Source organism: Cydia strobilella, chromosome 27 (genome assembly GCF_947568885.1).
Source record: "Cydia strobilella chromosome 27, ilCydStro3.1, whole genome shotgun sequence".
Lineage (NCBI taxonomy): Eukaryota > Metazoa > Arthropoda > Insecta > Lepidoptera > Tortricidae > Cydia > Cydia strobilella.
In genome coordinates, this window is record NC_086067.1 from 4465984 (window position 1) to 4483826 (window position 17843).

A 17843-nucleotide genomic window follows, 5' to 3' on the forward strand; every position below is an offset into this window, starting at 1 on the left:
GGTACGGAACCCTAATAATGATGATATTCCCACGTAATGATTGAGAAAACTTCGAATTTCGAAAAATAACACATTTGTAGTAGTATATGAAGCTAGTAGGTACTTTAATTTTATAAGTTAACTATTAATGGCATTATTTATATTTATTTATTACGGATAAAAAAAACTGTATAAATAAACGCACTGTACGCCTCAGTTTAGTACATACCAAGCTTTAGCTATAAATCTTAATCCGTCGATTTGACTTAGGTATTTATTTGTAAGAAACAGATAAAACACAAATTAACTAATTGAGGCTTGTCAAGTATAATGCATAAGGGAATATATTTTTATTATAATTTACGACCTCTACACGCATGATCTACTCATACTCAAACAACAAAATATCTGCAAAAGATACACAAATACGAGGTATAGCGCCAAATGCCGCGCGCCTCTGGGCTGTAGGTTATTCTTTGAACCTCGTTCCGCCGCAGTCGCCGCACCGAGACGAAATTCACGTACGATCGCAGTGAGCGGGGTGCGGGTACAGAGACGCTGAGACGCTCAAGGCCAAATCAGCGAGAATCGTCTTAATGTTAGTATGTCTCACATCAGTTTAAATTCGATTAATGTGATAACTTTAGTACCTGTTTGGTAAATAGTAAGAAAAATGAAAAAATAAAACCGTTCATATTATCGAACGAGCGAGCGAAGCGAAGTAAAGTTCTTACATTCAACTTGGAACACACGGCTGGCTAGGGGCACGTCCCGGCATTTCGATGTTTTTAAGCTGAACTATCAGATGGTAGTTTGATGGACAATAACTACAGTATATTTGTTCTAATTTCAATGAAATTGGGTAAACTTGTAGTTGAGGGCATTATATTTTAGTCATTAATTTATGAGCCTAGAAGGCCAACAGCTATTTGTGAGGGGTCTTGCTATTCTGGTCGTTTTATTACCAAGAATGTATGGTCGAGTTTGGTATCAAATAAAAGTGCTCGGTTAACACATTTATAATATTGCTTTTTTAATTAACGATTTTAAAATAATAAACAAGAACAAAAGGAAATAAAATAAACATAATATAGGTATTTGACATTTGACAAGAAAGACTATGGGTTATAGTGGCTTGGCGGAACAGGCTTTATGTTACTTTTCGCTCATGTCGTCGCAGACATGGACATATTTGGTATCAGTGCCTTCAGTGTGATGTCCTGAACACAAATATATGAGATGACAAGCGCGTAAGTGGTGGGGGTAGTTGCTGTGACGTCAAAAAGTCGGCAGTACAAAGGTTTTTATTTTTTTTAATCATACCATGTGGGGTATCAAATGAAAGGGCTTTGCGAGTAGATCACAAATATATAACATATAAAAAAAGTTTATTCAAAAATCTTACGTACAACTAAATACATATTTTCTTCTGTCAAACCACACAGTGGATTGTTGGCAGACGAGGCTCCTTTGTGTTTGTGTTAGCGGTTGATATGTAACTTAACTTTATCTTAAACCTAAACTTATCTACTTAACCCTTTACTGCATGCGCAGCCACGTACGTATGGGTACGTGATTACTTAATTTAATATATTTGCCTTTTAAAATGGACATAAGAGACCAAAAATATAGTTTTCGGTTAACGACAGCAGAAGCGACAGCGAATTAATTTCTTTAGTGCTTAAGAATCTCCGGCAAGGTCCCCAAAATTTCACCTTCCCATACAAACGGAGTTCCGTTCTCATTTTAAAACTACTTGTTGGATTGTAATAAAACTTTCCACATACAATGATATAAGGTATATCTAGGTCTGTAATTAGTTTTTATAGCTCTAGTTTATAAAACAATCAAAATAGAGCAAAAACAAGTTTAGTATGAAAAACTTAAAATCGCTGTATTTTTTTTACTATGGTATCTGAAGCTACATAATTTCAAGCATAGATATACCTTATCCTATTGTAAGTACAAAGTTTCAGAGCAATCTCGCTGGTCGTTTTAAAATGATAGCGTAACTACGTTTGTATGGAGAACCGAGCTTGCCGGGGACTCTTAAGTTCAGTTATTTTTTGACTTACTCAATTAGTTAGGTTAATTATTTTTTCATAATAAAAATATAAGGAAAAGCTATAAAAAAAATCTATTGATAATATTGATCTAATTTCCAGTAGATTATACACAGAGGATATTGATACACTCGTCTCACTCACTCAAGTGCGTGATAAATATTATCTCTTATCAGTGCTAAAATATACTTCGAATCAATACTATCGACGTGCATTTGGTTGCATTAATATTTTTCAGGATGGACATTCCACAAAAACCGTCCAAGTACTTTAGAAGTGTTAAATGTGGTTATTGTCAAGTGTAAGTTTAAGTTTAAGTGTACGTATGTCTATGTCCGATCACAAGCTATCCTAAAACTACTGTCTGACCTCCTAGTGGGAATTGTCTTAGGATGTAGGTATAACTTTGCCTGTAAATCTTATTGGCCTGTATCTGTTTTTTTCCCCAATAAAGAAAATAAAATAAAAGTGCGAGTCGGACTCGTGCACGAAGGGTTCCGTACCGTTAAGCAAGAAACGTCAACAAAATCACGTTTGTTGTATGGGAGCCCCACTTAAATATTTATTTTATTCTGTTTTTAAGAATAGCGGCAATAGAAATACGTCATCTGTGAAAATTTCAACTGTCTAGCTATCACGGCTCATGAGATACAGCCTGATGTCAGACAGACAGACAGACGGACAGTGAAGTCTTAGTAATAGGGTCCCGTTTTTACCCTTTGGGTACGGAACCCTTAAAATGGTTCTTACTTGATATAAACCACATTGTTTTGTACTATAATTTAATACGTTTATAGAGCAAAGAAAATCGCTAGTTTTCTCTCTCAAGTTCGCTTGTGACTCAAATTCGATTGTCCGATATAGTTGGCTCCATTACCCAGCGTCTACAGTGCGTGCGACTGATCAACTTATAGAGCGGTGTCCGTTTAATAATGGAATTAGCGCTCAAGTTATGGAAATTAGATAAATGGGGCATTTTCTATGAAAAGGGACCTTATTAGAGTTTTGATGACGGTCTATATCCCGGTCAATATAAGTCTAGGGACCTTATTGTAGATGGCGCTTACGTCGCACAGCGTCGCGCGGCATTGTATTTATATCGGAGCATCGTTTATCGTAAGCGCCATCGACAATAAGGTCCCTTATTGTAGAAAATAGCACATTTACACACAATTTTTCTTGCCGGTACAGAAATAGGCTTTATCTCATGGCAGTTTATTTACGCACTTATTTGCTTGGTAACATTTCGCATAATCCTTGGATAGGGCTCGAGTTCTCGGCTGAAGAATACTTGAATTATTCAGATAAACACTAGCACGGATTTTCCCTTTTCCCGCACTCAAGGGTTAAAGGTAAGTTTTTCAAAAGGCCATGGCTAAATAGTTATTTACAATACAAGCGCGAATTACCTAGTCGCACCTGTATCGTACAAAGTTTTACAGTACCTACATGGCCGTTTAAATTCTCGACTTAGTTACGTAATTTGGTTATTATAGCACATGGTGTCGTAATGTGGCACCAGATGTACATATTGTAAAATAACTTACGATCGATGGGGTTATTGAATTGATGTAATAAATATAATTATGTATACTTGAAAATAAAATTATCGCGACAGTATTTATTTAGGACATTTAAGCATTGTGTATGTATTCGCGATAACCTCAAAAACTACTGAACCGATTTTCATGCGGTTTTCACCTATCAATAGAGTGATTATTGAGGAAGGTTTAGGTATGTAATTTGTTAAGTTTTGTGTAGCCCGTGCGAAGTCGGGCGGGTCGCTAGTATGGGGCCAGAAACAGTACCTATATGTGGTATTTTCTATAAGAAGGGACCTTATTGTCGATGTCACTTCCGCTATTATTAACGATCCTCCAATATAAATACAATGCCGCGCGACTTTGTGCGGCGTAAGCGCCATCGACAATAAGGTCCCTTTTCATAGAAAATGCCCCATATGGATTCTTTGAAAGTGTTTCTTTTGCCCCGATGTTCCTCTTACCCCATCTTACCTTATAAAAAAATATGAGCCGTAAATTTGCAGTAAAATACTCTTCATAATTTATTTTGGATTTTTTAAATAGGTGAGCAAGGGAAGAAGCTTAGAAGTCCTTTCTTAACTTTTTAATTAGCGATACTTGGTGTAATAAATAGAATAAAAATGTATGGTCTGCAAGAAATCATAATTGAAACTGATGTCAATCAATTTAGTGTCTATTAGGAATCAAAAATCTCTTAGTAACTAAGTATTAGGTATTTGGAAAACCACAAATAACAAAAAAAATACAAAATTAGTATTATATCAAGTGAATGTAAAAATTTTCAAAAAAATTAAAATGCAGTAAAATCATTTTTTTTTACTAGCCTATTATGGTGTCCCACTTGACTGCTGGGCAAAGGCCTCTCCCCTTGTCTTCCACGACTCCCGATATAGTGCCTCCTCCGGCCAGTTGTTGAGAAAGGTGTCTAGGTCGTCCCGCCATCTCCGTCTGGGCCTATCGGGTCCGCGCCCCTCTTCTGGCATCCATTTGGTAGCTATGCTAACCCATCTGTCTGGATGCATGCGGCAGACGTGACCGGCCCAGTCCCATTTGAGCCTAGCAGTCTTCTCAAAATCATATTATAAAAAAACTTTAATAATATATTTTTTTGCGTAGCGATGTACATCGTAATAGTTGCCTACAATATTCTATGACCTATACTATTCTACTTTGTCACTGATATTTTATAATTGCTATGACCTTTAATTGTTTGTTCAATATAGAAATAATTTATTTCCTTTTTGTGTAATATTTTATCCTATTAATTTTGTATGTATTTATATCCTTTGTCTTTCTGGTACCTTGTTGTACATTTTGCTACATTGAGGGCTATCGTTTTTTTGCTAACCAGTTGGCGCCTCTGTTGATGGTGGTCCAAAAGACTATAGAAAAGCTGTCAGTCATTGATGTGACAAGTGACATTTGACATTTCGAGCTATGGAAAAGACCACCATCTACACTAGCGCCCCTAGCGGCGAATTCATACGCGTTAGCCCTCTTTGTCACCCTCTTTTCACTTTCTCCTCTCATCTACTCAAAGGTTAACTGGAAGAGATCCCTCAAAGGGATAAGTTCGCCTTTGTACATCTTATTATTTGTACCATGTAATTTTTAATATGTATATTTGTACAATAAAGAGTTTACTACTACTACTACTACTAATTTATTCGCATATTATGTAGGTAGATGCAAAATAATTAGCAAGCAATGCCAACATAATACCCTAAAGGAATACGAAGTCGTTACATAAACATTATGTTTGTTTCTCAAACGATGATGCGAAGGGAATAACTAATGTGGGAGGGTAGACGTGCGATCAGGCGGCCGGGTTAATCTTGAGGTTACCATGTAGTATGTTAATATCCAGAGGAAAATGGGGACTACGTTTGTATGAAGAAACGGTCACGTGACGTCGTCCGCTTTCCTCTTAAGTAGAGAGAGGGCAATACCTTTAAAAAAGAGACTTCATTATTCGGTATCTATACTTACATCAGCTCAGTGAGTTACTTATAGAGTTTGTAGCTTGAAAGATTGAAAATAGTACAAGAATTTTACATAGTAATAGGTACCTAATAACCTAAAATCTGCCGCATGGCGCTAGTTATAATCTTAGGCATAATGTACGGCCAAGCTGAGTTCGGCCGGATATAACAGCTGTACGTAATAATGGTGTCTATTGTAATAAGTATTTTTAACTTGTCTCTGTCTTTTGTATGTTATATTATATATTAATTTTGTTGTTTTTCTTGTTACCTGTCGTGATTGTTTCACCGGATGGTCTCACCGGAAGATCAGCGCTGGAAGTCGCCAGCAACATGCTGAGGTGAGACCATTTCGTGGCACTTTTTCTTTTATTTATGTTTCTCTGTTCTGTATAACTTTCTATTTGTGTGTGCTAACGAATAAATTATTTCTATTTCTATTCTAATCTAAAAAGTTTAGTACATGTGCCAAAATAATCCAGAAACCAGCAGAAATCAGTTGGTAGTGGGTCTACTGACTCAAAAGACACATAGATTTTAAACAAAAGTATCTACAAGTACCTATAAATATTTAAAGATTAATTATGTTTATCGAAGTAAATCACTACCATAGTATAAAACAAAGTCGCTTTCCGCTGTCTGTCCGTCTGTCCCTATATTGCTTAGATCTTTAAAACTACGCAACGGATTTTGATGCGGTTTTTTGAAATAGAGTGATTCAAGTGGAAGGTTTATATGTGGTATTTTCTACAAAAAGGGACCTTATTGTCGATGGCGCTTACGCCATTATAAACGATGCTCCGATATAAATACAATGCCGCGCGACGCTGTGCGACGTAAGCGCCATGGACAATAAGGTCCCTTTTCATAGAAAATGCCCCATAGGTATGTATAATTTGTAAAGGTTTTGAGTAAATTAGTTGAACAACCCGTGCGGAGCCGCCGGGTCGCTACTGTCGCTAGTAATTAATAAAATATCGTATTTAACCCCGAAAGGTGAGCTCGCTAATTCCCCTAGACACAAAGGGTTAAATTCTATAACAACACCTTTGCCTACTAAGTTACACGCTCTTTTAGCGAATCCTAAATCTGATGAGCCCATACTTGATTCCCTTCATCCGATTATCGGTATCACATTCCGTATCAGTGGATCCAATCGATGTTTCTATGTTACTAATTCGTACTTTAAGTTTACAAAAAATTACTATGCAAAATACATATAAAATTATTCACTACATTCTATAACAATATGATAACAAACTACTTTGTTTGTTTTCCATCGCTGTGTGCTTAACCTTTCGTTACGTACACAAACCATCACGGAAGCGGAATGCAAATCAACATAAGTGCTACGTGGAAAATATTGATCAAAAGAAATCACGGCGTAAGTCAATAATAATTATTTTTCATTGCATCACTTAGTAAAATAAAAAGTTAGTAATATTAAAGAATACCCTGACTCCAATCTTGTGATAAGGCACGTAGTGGCAATGAAATCATGCCTTGACCGTATCTAACGTTAGTGCCGTAGGTTCAGACAGCAGAGTTTTTGAAAAGACGTAGTGCTTTTTTTAGATCATAATACCGTTACCGAGAATATATTGGAATGCAGCTTGCCCATTTAAAAAATAAAATACGTAAGACTTTCTGTCCATAAGCCATAAGCTGCGTTCGCACATCAATATGCCGAAAATGCTATTTAATAAGCTTGTTATGGGCCTCACGGCAAAGCCACCGAAGCCGTGAAGCCGTGAGGTCCCATTTAAAAGGCCCTAATTCACTAGCTTTCCTGGGCGTCATGCTTCAAAACTTGTATCACCGAATTAGGCGTGTCACCAAATTATGCGAGTTTACCCTATTTAAATGTCTGTGTCTGTAACTTGTTTTGTGAGCCAAGTAAATAAAATAAAAATACGGTTCTTACAAATAATATGGATTGAGTTTACGCGCTGTTGATCCGGTGCAGCGCTTTTAAGTGTGCTGAAATCTTAAGTCACTTAGAAAGTTTATAAATTGTTACAACGGTCTAAAAGTTGGTGTCAATCAAAATTTCAATATTGTGAAAGTTATCATTCCCTGACTAACTTATTCGGAGATTATTATCTGTGTCTTGAATTACTTTTCGACTGAGATTTTCGACAAATTGGATCTTTATTCACTTTGTATCGGAGTATCTTATCTTTAAGAAAATTTATATTTTCTATGTTTTCGTCAAGCGATCCTTTTGTCTGTTTTAAAATTTGTTATGGTTTTTTTACTTACCGATATGATTATGATCACTCGCGCTTGAGTCGCGCTTATTGGTGGCCGTAAAACATACTGCGAGTCGCGTAATAAGGCATCATACTCACACTAAGGCTGTTCACTGTTCATTATAAAAATCCACCAATAGAATTGCATAAAATCTCCGCTCCTCTTTGCGCTATCGGTGGATTTTTACCTCGCTCGCCGCTATGCTGCCATGCTCCGCTTTAGTATGCAGACAGCCTTATAACTCGTAGTATGTGTGAAATACACAGCCGGTCATGCCAAGGTCGTATCATAACAATATTTATTTTTTAACAAATTTTAAAATCGGAATACAGCCCCAGCCAGTTTATGCCATTTTTTATATTTGGGATAATAGCCAGTGCGAGGTACGGGTGACACGTATGTGGGCTAATTAAATTATTTCATTTTCATATGGGCGGATTATAAATGACAACCAGGGGCCAGTTAATCAAAAGCTTGTGTAGCTTGCAATACAAGTGGAGGTCTCTTTTTGACAGCTTTTATTAGAAAGGGACTTCCATTTGGACTTCAATAATCAAGATGTAAATGAGAGCCCTAAATAAACTTTCAAGAGCGGATATCTCGAAAACTATATGATATCGAAAAATTTGACTGAATAAAACTTGTAACAAATTCAATCACTTTTCATTTTGTATAAGTAGTCAGGTCGCTCAGATACATAGTTTCCGAGATATAATCGAAAAACCGAAAAATGGAATCTTCAAACCCCCCTCTCCCCCCGGCACCAGGGTTACGGGTTGGGAATTTTGATATGTTCACCTCCTAACTAGTCCAAACAAAGTTACGTAGTAAAAAATTGTGTTCCTAGCATTTCCCTCTATGCCTTCTTATTGCTTGGCCTATTGCGAGAATATTTATGTTAAAAAATACAAATCTAAATATTTAATAAAATGATTTGATTGCATCCCAAAGTTTATCTCTTTGTTTTCAGTAAATATCATTTATTTAACAATAATTCAACCAAGTTGAGGGCATAAGCCTCTCGTATTAACAGGATTAGAGCTCATTATGAATAAACTCGAACCCACGTCAGATAGAGCCGCATGCAAATGTGATGATTGTTATTCAGCCGTGAGTCTTGACCTCTTTCGTCATCTGATTACGTCGATGAGTTGTTTGTCTCGTAAGCTAAGCTTTGATACATATTTATTTAGATGTTTGATATAAACGTCGCGCCCCCGTATCCTCACCGACCGTATAAAGGGGCCCACCCACCATTACCAGTCCGCCGGACGATATCGGCCTGTCAGTTGTTCGGAACTGTCAAATTTTTGTTCTAACTGATAGGTCGATATCGTCCAGCGGTCTAGTAATGGGTGGGCCCCTTAAGAATTGGATCGTATAGGACCCCGTAATAGGTATTTGCACCAAATAATAATAATAATAATAAATAAAATCATTTATTTCGACCAACTTAGTTTCATATCACATTACATTGGGACATTACATTAAATAATAAAATTATAGCTAAGTTAAAATTAACATTAAAATTAAATTAATTAATTAAATCATAATTATTACTTAAAATCTAACCCAAACAATAATGCCCGGTCGAGCCTTAGGAAGGCTTGGACACCAGCACGTGAATCATCTGACAGTGATTCAAGTACTGGCAGTCAAACCTCTCCGCAAACGCCCTCAAGATGCCAAAGTAAGATCATATTTTAAATGTGAATATTTAATGAGATTTTGAAATTGTTCTATTTCTTCGACTGATAGACATATACCGTTAATACCTGTTAATACCGGTTTATTTCTGTTACACTTCGAGCATTTATTAAAAACGTGAACTTTTAAAATAGGTTATTTTAACATTTTATTGTCGAGTGCATGGCAGCGTGTGGCTTAATAAGAGTTTTTAGCAGGTTTTTGATAGCTTTTATTATTTACAAGAAATTTTAATGTTTCTAAACCGGTTTATTCCTTATAAAACTCCGATAACCGGTTTGTTTTGTGAATGACCCCTTTCCTTAGATACATAAACAAAATAAATGCAGAACCGTATTTGCAATATTAAGGCGAAGTAAGCTGCCCACTAACTAATTAAGGGGCCCACTGACTATCAGTCCGCCGGACGATATCAGCCTGTCAGTTAAAACAAAAATTTGACAGTTCCGAACAACTGACGGGCCGATATAGTCCGGTTGTTTACTCCTACTCGTAATCATATTTTACATTTTTTTTTTTTTTTTTTTTTTACATAAATATGTATTGTACTCTATACATATACTATTATACTCTTTGATTGTACTTATTGTATTGAAAGCTAAAAAATGCTACGAGAAAAACGATGAAAATGCCGGGCTCTGCTTGTGACTTAACTAACTTAAAATGAGATGAGTTGACCTTCGCAAGACATGTTTCTTGGCCTTTAATGTATATTGGAATAAATATAAATAACCCACCCCTCTCTGCCAACCATGAATAATCGGGACTAGAATACCGGCACACGCAGACAACCGCTTGTATATTACTATACATATTACAGTATAATATAGTAATGTCTCTTTCTAATATGTGGTATTTTCTATAAAAAGGGACATTATTGTCGATGGCGCTTACGCCATTATAAACGATACTCCGATATAAATACAATACGTAAGCGCCATCGACAATAAGGTCCCTTTTCATAGAAAATGCCCCATATAGCTATGTCTCTAATCTCTTTCTAATATATGAACTACACGATGTCCAAAAATATAATAATAAATAAGTGCATTCCCGTTGCCAGGAAGGTTTTGGGATTATACTGAGCAACTTTTACTATAGGACCAATCCCGAAATCGCAAAAAAAAAATTTGGCCGTTTCAATCATTTTGGCTGATCCATTTTCTATGGGTGGTTTTTTTTTTATTCGCGTTTTCGTGGTTGGTTCCATAGTAAAAGTTGCTCAGTATAATTCCAAAACCTCCCTGGCAACGAATGCACTTATTTTTTAGCCACCCTGTATATACGCATCTACCTACTGCAACACGAGTTAGTGTGACATATATGATATCTCCCACAGAAGTTGCCATACCGTGTTTTGTAGGTCTCTATTGATTCCCATAAAGTTTTAAGTCATAAGGTATTGTTACGCATTTTCGTTAGTCAAATAATTTGGTTTTTCTCAGAAAGGCGTTATTTTTCAGGATTGACACAAAACAAACTTAACCTTTTTTTTTTTTTCGTCAGAAAATGCTTTTACGCATACCCGGGCTTGTAGAGGGAGCCCAGGTTATGCAGGACTCGACGGGTGTATGTTGCCCGTAATACCTGCTAAAAACTGACGTTGGCTGCTTCGCTGGCTTTAGGTGGGAACACGGGTCCACTTGCGTATTCTCCGCGGACCCACCAGCAGCTGACTAGTAATGACTAGAACAATAAAGTGGGGAGAAATCACACTTCCCCCCCGGGCTGACCTAGCAGAAACGCGCTTTGCCGAGCTTCCACGCGCTTCCCGCTCGAGGAGATCAGCTTGGAGCGACGGAAACCCTCCATCTCCGCCGCCCGCTACCCTTATTTAGGGTGGGAGATTTCGGTCGTGCGCAGCGCGCCTCCTCCCTACTCTTCGACGGCGAGTAGAGTCTGCTTCCGCCGCAATCTCCCTTTCGCGCTCTTTTTTCTCTTTCTGCGCCACCACTTCCTCGCAGAAGGAGAGCATCGCCTGCCACGCCGTGTCTTGCCTCACCATGGCAGCAATCACTGCCGGTAAGGACAAGTCCGACCCTACTACAGAAATGAGTACGGATCGCTGCGAGCCCCATGCTGGACACACTTCCAGCGTGTGCTGGGCCGTATCTTGTTCCGCTCCGCATTCGTGGCATTCAGGGGTTGGTTCACGACCCACAATTTTCCACAGGAACCGACCAAAGCAGCCGTGCCCCGACAGGATCTGGGTCAGACGGAAGGTCAGGACCCCATGCCGCCTTTCCACCCAATCTTTTAGGACCGGGCGGATGGCTTCTATCGTAAGCCAGCTATTGGCCGCTCTAGACGGCACTCCCAGGTTCCCATCGCGTCATTGAGAAAATCAGCGCGTCGAGCCTCAATCTCAGAGGGAGTAGGCCAATGATCTCGCTCCCAAGCCGCCACTCGCCAGAAGTAAAGCTCCGCCAGAACTTTGGCTTCCAAGTCCCAGGGTAGGGATCCGGCCAAAACGCACGCAGCATCAGTGGATACAGTGCGGTACCCACGCACCGTTCGCAGCGTCATCGCCCTCTGCGATCTCCGCAGATGAGCTGTACACTGTCTGCCGATGGCATCAGCCCACACGGGTGCGCACAGGGCTATGGAGCGCACAACTCCCGTGTATAAACGGCGACACGAGGCCTTGGGCCCTCCCAAGTTTTTAAGTAGACGCCCGAGGGCCGCCGCAGCGCTTATTAATTTTGGGGCCAGACGCTCGAAATGAGCCTTGAAGTTCCATTTGCTGTCGAGCACGACTCCCAGATAACGCAGAGTTGGCTTGACAGCGATTGGGACCCCGCCGACAGTAATTTGGGCATCCATTGGAGGTGCTTTCCGAAAACAAACAACCTTTTTTTTTTTTTTTTTACCCAGGGGGAATCCGTAATGGATCCCACCGGCCCGGGAGAAGCCTAAGGTGGGTATGTCCGACTCCCACGGACTAAACCCCCTGGGGTGTTCCGCCGCGCGCTTTGTGGGCGGGGTTTCGGGAACGTGACTTTAGGCCTCCGATACCCCGCCGGCGTTGCCCTCGCGGGCTCGTCTTTTGGGACTGCTCCAGCAGCCTACTCCGCTGAAGGCGCCTCGGAACACTTGAGGGCCTTCCAGCTCAGAACCTCTTCAGGCGAGTGATGGAACTCCCGGCCCATCACCCGCAGGTCCCCGTTAAGGCGGCATCATTCGGGCTGCGTAGGCCCTTCGCCGCCGGCCTGGCCTCCTACGGCGCTGAGGGAGCGAATTTGCATCGTCCTCGCGCACTCTTTCTGCAGCCTCCTTTTGTGTCAGGACGGTGACACTAAAGGTGGCTACTGCCGCCCATACCACCTCACTGCTGACCATGCGGCGTATTAGCGCCGGCAGTGAGAGGTCTCCTCCCACAGCTGCGGACAGGATAGCGCGGGGCTCCGCCCACGCAGGGCATTCTTCGCGCGTGTGTTGGGCCGTATCTACGGCTCCTCCGTTGCAGTGGTGGCACGCCGTCGTCGGCTCTCTTCCTAACCTCTCACATAGGTACCAACCGAAGCAGCCGTGCCCCGTTAGGAGCTGTGAGAGATGGAAGGAGGGTGCGCCGTGCTTGCGTTCGACCCATTCCTTAAGAACAGGCCGCACAGCGGCCACTAGGTCCCGGCTAGCACCCGGGATTTCCAGACGCTCTGACCACTGCTGGTAGAGGGCGTCTCGCGCCTCTTCACGCCACTGGCGGACCTCACGTGGGGCGGGCCAGTTCTCCTCCTTCCTTGCTTCCAGCACTCGCCAATAAACCGCGGACTGGACCTTAGCTTCAAGGTCCCATGGCGGGCTCCCGGCTAGGAGGCCAGCTGCTGCGTGCGAGTTGTCGCGGTACGCTCGAGCCACCCTGAGAGCTATGGCCCGCTGCGGACGGCGCAACAGGGCCGCACCCCGAGAGCTCAGGGTACCCGCCCATATTGGCGCCCCGTAGAGCGCCATTGAGCGCACCACACTCAAGTATAGCCTCCTGCAGGCTCCTCCTGGTCCGCCTAGATTAGGGAGGATCCGTCCAAGGGCTCCAGCTGCAGCCAGCAATTTTGGAGCCAGGCGCTGGAAGTGCTCCTCAAACTTCCACCTGCCGTCGAGAACGAGTCCCAGGTACTTCATCGACGACCCGGCGGCGATGGAAGTTCCTCCCACAGTTATCTGTGTCCCATCCGGTGGTTTATTTCGAGGCCCGTGGAAAACCAGAACCTCTGATTTATGCAGGGCCACTTCTAAGCCTACAGCACGGATCCTGTGGACCACCAGTGCCACCCCTGCTGTGGCTAGGTAAGCGGCCTCCCTGTGGGTCCTGCCACGGGCCGACACGAGAGTGTCATCAGCGTAACATGTAATACTGACCCCCTGCAGAGTGGCCCCGCGTAGGACCCAGTCGTACCCAATGTTCAAACAAACAGTTCAAACAAACTTAACCTAACCTAACCTATCTATAGGATAACCTTACGAAAATCCTGAAATGTTAACGGTTTCAGAATTATGACTAATGATAATCTGACAATCATTACATTATGACTTTCAGTAATTATGTCAACCAAAGGGTTCCCTATTGTGTTGCAGAAAGCTTTTTGACATATTTTTGTATTGCATAATGTTACTTGGTAGAAATATCGTTTGGCAGAATGAATATTATGCAAAATAACTATTATAGCAAGTATAAATAATTATGTTTATGCTAAAGTATCATTCGACTAAAAGTTTTCTGCGATACGTGTTATGCGAAGTGTATTTCTGACAAACAATATTATGCCAGATGAGGGGAACCCCAAACAAAGGGATCCGGTTTTGTAGTGTTTAAGGTATTTCTATGAGTAATGACTAATGAGTTGCCTAAAATAAAGATTTTTAATTATTATATTTTACTTATCGTTGTATCGTACCATACTGTATGCGTGCTTATCAGATTTAAAATATAAAAACTTTTCTAGTACCAAGTTGTAATAATAAGAGTTGCATATGCGGGTTTTACGCTCCGCGTCCCGACGTCAGTGCCATACTCAGCATACGTAACAAGCAGAATATTTTATGCAATTTCCGAGATGCCTCGTCGGTCCGTTGCTGAATCTCAATGAGGCCTGGCTTTGAAATCGTAGATTTTTAGGGTTCAAAAAGCACGCATTCTGTCATATTGTCTTTTTCAGTCTGTTACAGCAGGTTTTATTGTGATTATTTAGAAAATATGGTTGCAAGCGCTGGTGGCCTAGCGGTAAAGCGTGCGACTTGCAATCCGGAGGTCGCGGGTTCAAACCCCGGCTCGTACCATTGAGTTTTTCGGAACTTATGTACGAAATATCATTTGATATTTACCAGTCGCTTTTCGGTGAACCGGACTAATCCCAACGGCCTAGACGGCCTAGTTTCCGCTGTGGGTTGGAAGGTCAGATGGCAGTCGCTTTCGTAAAAACTAGTGCCTACGCCAATTCTTGGGATTAGTTGCCAAGCGGATCCCAGGCTCCCATGAGCCGTGGCAACGCGAGGAAGATGATGATTTAGAAAACATGGTTGAAGAAGAAATTATTATGTAGCTACTAACATACTATACTGAAAAATGAGAAATAGCGTGATGGAAAATTTTGTGTTGCATATAGTTATTTGTGCAACAAGAGAGGAAAGTTCGTTATTCTTGCGAGTGTTTATTTTGAGTCCCGAGAAAGCGAAAGACTCAAAAACACGAGACGTGAAATAACTTTACTCACGTGTTGCACAAATAATTTTTCACCTCAGTAGTGAGAACATATTAAAGGTTAAAATGTATTTCGAATTACACAAAAAAAAACGTGACGTGGCAGTTCATGGCCTTCACTAAATTAAAAAGCTACTTTGTTTCACTCCCTGGGGGAGGAAAGTCGCACTTTCCTCACTCCAGGGAGTGATGAAAGTAGGCTGGTTCGAGCTGCTGAGGTGAAAAATTAATATTAGTACTAGGGGTTAACAACAACTTTGTTCCCTTGTAAAACTTGTAAATAGTAAGTGTGAGTTGATCCATAAAACCAACAGGCTATTTTATCAACAGGCTAAACAACAGGTGTCGAGTGAGCTGCCAATCTGGCGACATGCCAGGGCATTCATGCGACACAATAGCCTTTATGGAGTGTACAGCTTAGTCAATTAAATGGCGAGATAACCGTTCGTATATACCATAGAGAAATATAAGCAAATATTGCTATAACTCCGTAATAGATGGATAAAGTCTAAGGAAAAAACGTGCCTCGAAAATTACGAAAATTTGATTCTCGATCAGATGGCGCCACTAGTTTTGGCCTACACTCGTATAGAGGGCGTTGACTGTTTCGTTTGTTATTTATAATTTTAACGCATACCAGTGAAAGAACATGGGTCAAAATCATATAAAAATAATTAATGCAAATAAAAAAATCATTTATCCATATTTAAATACATTTTATCGTATTTTTATAAATATTTATTTTTAGTTTTAAAGTGTGTCGACAGATGTCAGTGAATTTACTGGGGTTACAAAATTTACTATGACAGTACCGCTCTAGTATAAGTTACTCTATGATATAAGTAAAGAAAGAGTGGTTTACACACATTAGTTTTATTACCTAAACGCGCTTTATTTCGTAGTCGACATCTAGCGTCAAGTAGTGTAACTCTCAGTACTGCTACTCGACACTAGATGTCGAATGTGTCGCGACTGACGAAAAGTGTATTGCTCAACAATTTATAACTAATATTAAAAGCAGAAGGAGTCGAAAATAAAGTTACGGTTACTCTGGTTATAATAATAGCTGAAAATCGTTAAGCGTTAGACCGCTTCCCCACTTGACCACATCACCGATTTTTATAGAAAGGTTTCTAATTTATCTGTCTGTCTACTTATAAGACCCAGTTTCCTTTCTGGGTTAGAAGGTTATATACATGGCAGTCGCTAGTATAACCAATTTTAACGATTTTTATATACATAAAAACACTCACCATTTTTATTTAAACACATCAGAAAATAACCAGAATGAAAGACTAATTTGAAAGGCAATTATGCTAATGGCCAAAGTTCTGGAATATCATTAAAGCAACAAAGTCCTTATTCACCGAATTACTCCGGTGTCATGAAACTTTATGAATAACAAATAGTAATGGATTATGAGGGCTCACGAAAATGTTACGCGTGAAATCGTATTTGATCATGATTCGCTAGACTTATATTGACCGGGATATAGACCGTGATTACCTTTTGAATTAATCGTTTACGGTCTATATCCCGGTCAATATAAGTCTAGTGAAACTAACCGTGAATCATTCAAAACTCTGATCATGTTTATTTTATTTCCTACAAGCTTTGTTTTATCTTGCAATGATTCTATGTAGGAGTATGTATAGTGGACCGAGACGAGTCGGATCACAGGGCGAATCGGATCAGACTAAATAAGTTTCTGGCAAAAAAATCATTTTTAGTACAAGCTTTTAGTGCTGACTGTACTTTTCTTTCCACAGGCAACTAATACTTATCGAGACAATTCTAAAAACCCCAAACATAATTAGATTTCGTTGTTTTATCACAGAGTTCCTATGGCCACCTCCTGTCTCCATCACCAGATAAGCTCGATGGTACTATAATATTGCATTGTCACCCAACTTACATATGTATGCAAGTTTTCAGCTTCATTGGAAGACGTGAAGTGGGTCAAATTTAACTTGTAAGATTTGACCCGTACATAGGTACATTGCAAGTTAATAAAAAGCTTGTAAAAAATAGATGATATTTAAAATGTTGCTTGTGACAATTGTGACCGGCGTCGCAGGCTGAGAGATGTACGGTGCCAATTTAGTGCGCTAATATCAATGCAATACTGAGGCGCTGAGCCAGAGACAGTTTTTTATTTATAGTTTTAGTTTTATCTAGTTTTTAAATTTAGTTTATAATTTTTACTTTAAGGATTTACATGCAATACTTATTTAAAATATCAACGAATTTTACATCTTGGTCCGATTCACCCTGGGCTCCGATTCGCCTCGATACGAGCTCTGTGAAAAAACAACGCAACTTAATTGTGTTTGGGTTTGTTACCTACTTTATTAGAACTGTATCGATGAGTAAATATTAAGTTGCCTATTGAAATAAAAGGAAGGTTTGTATCAAAATTGAATTTTTTGAGAGGAAACTTACTACTTATTTTTATCAATAGACGCTAATACAATAAACATTTTATTATTTATACGTTTTCCTGGTAAAGAAATTTAAACATCGACCTTTTTTTTCATTACAGGTAAAAGTCCTAAACTTCTCCCGAGTTTTGGGACACAACAGGAAATATCACTTAATTAAAGTGGTGAGTTGTATACCTTTG

The 17843-nt window shown here is 40.0% G+C and overlaps 2 protein-coding genes across 2 annotated transcripts in view; one reads left to right on the forward strand and one right to left on the reverse strand.

Moving 5' to 3' along the window:
- LOC134753523 (synaptotagmin-7) overlaps window positions 1–17843 on the forward strand; it is a 643705-nt gene that overhangs the window by 57522 nt on the left and 568340 nt on the right. The gene's annotated exons all lie outside the window — the stretch shown is intronic.
- LOC134753469 (uncharacterized) lies at window positions 11363–12351 on the reverse strand. The gene is made up of 2 exons (XM_063689342.1): window positions 12032–12351; window positions 11363–11831 (listed from the first exon to the last, which is right to left on the reverse strand). Exons 1-2 carry the CDS (start codon window positions 12349–12351, stop codon window positions 11363–11365), a joined length of 789 nt encoding a protein of 262 aa, XP_063545412.1.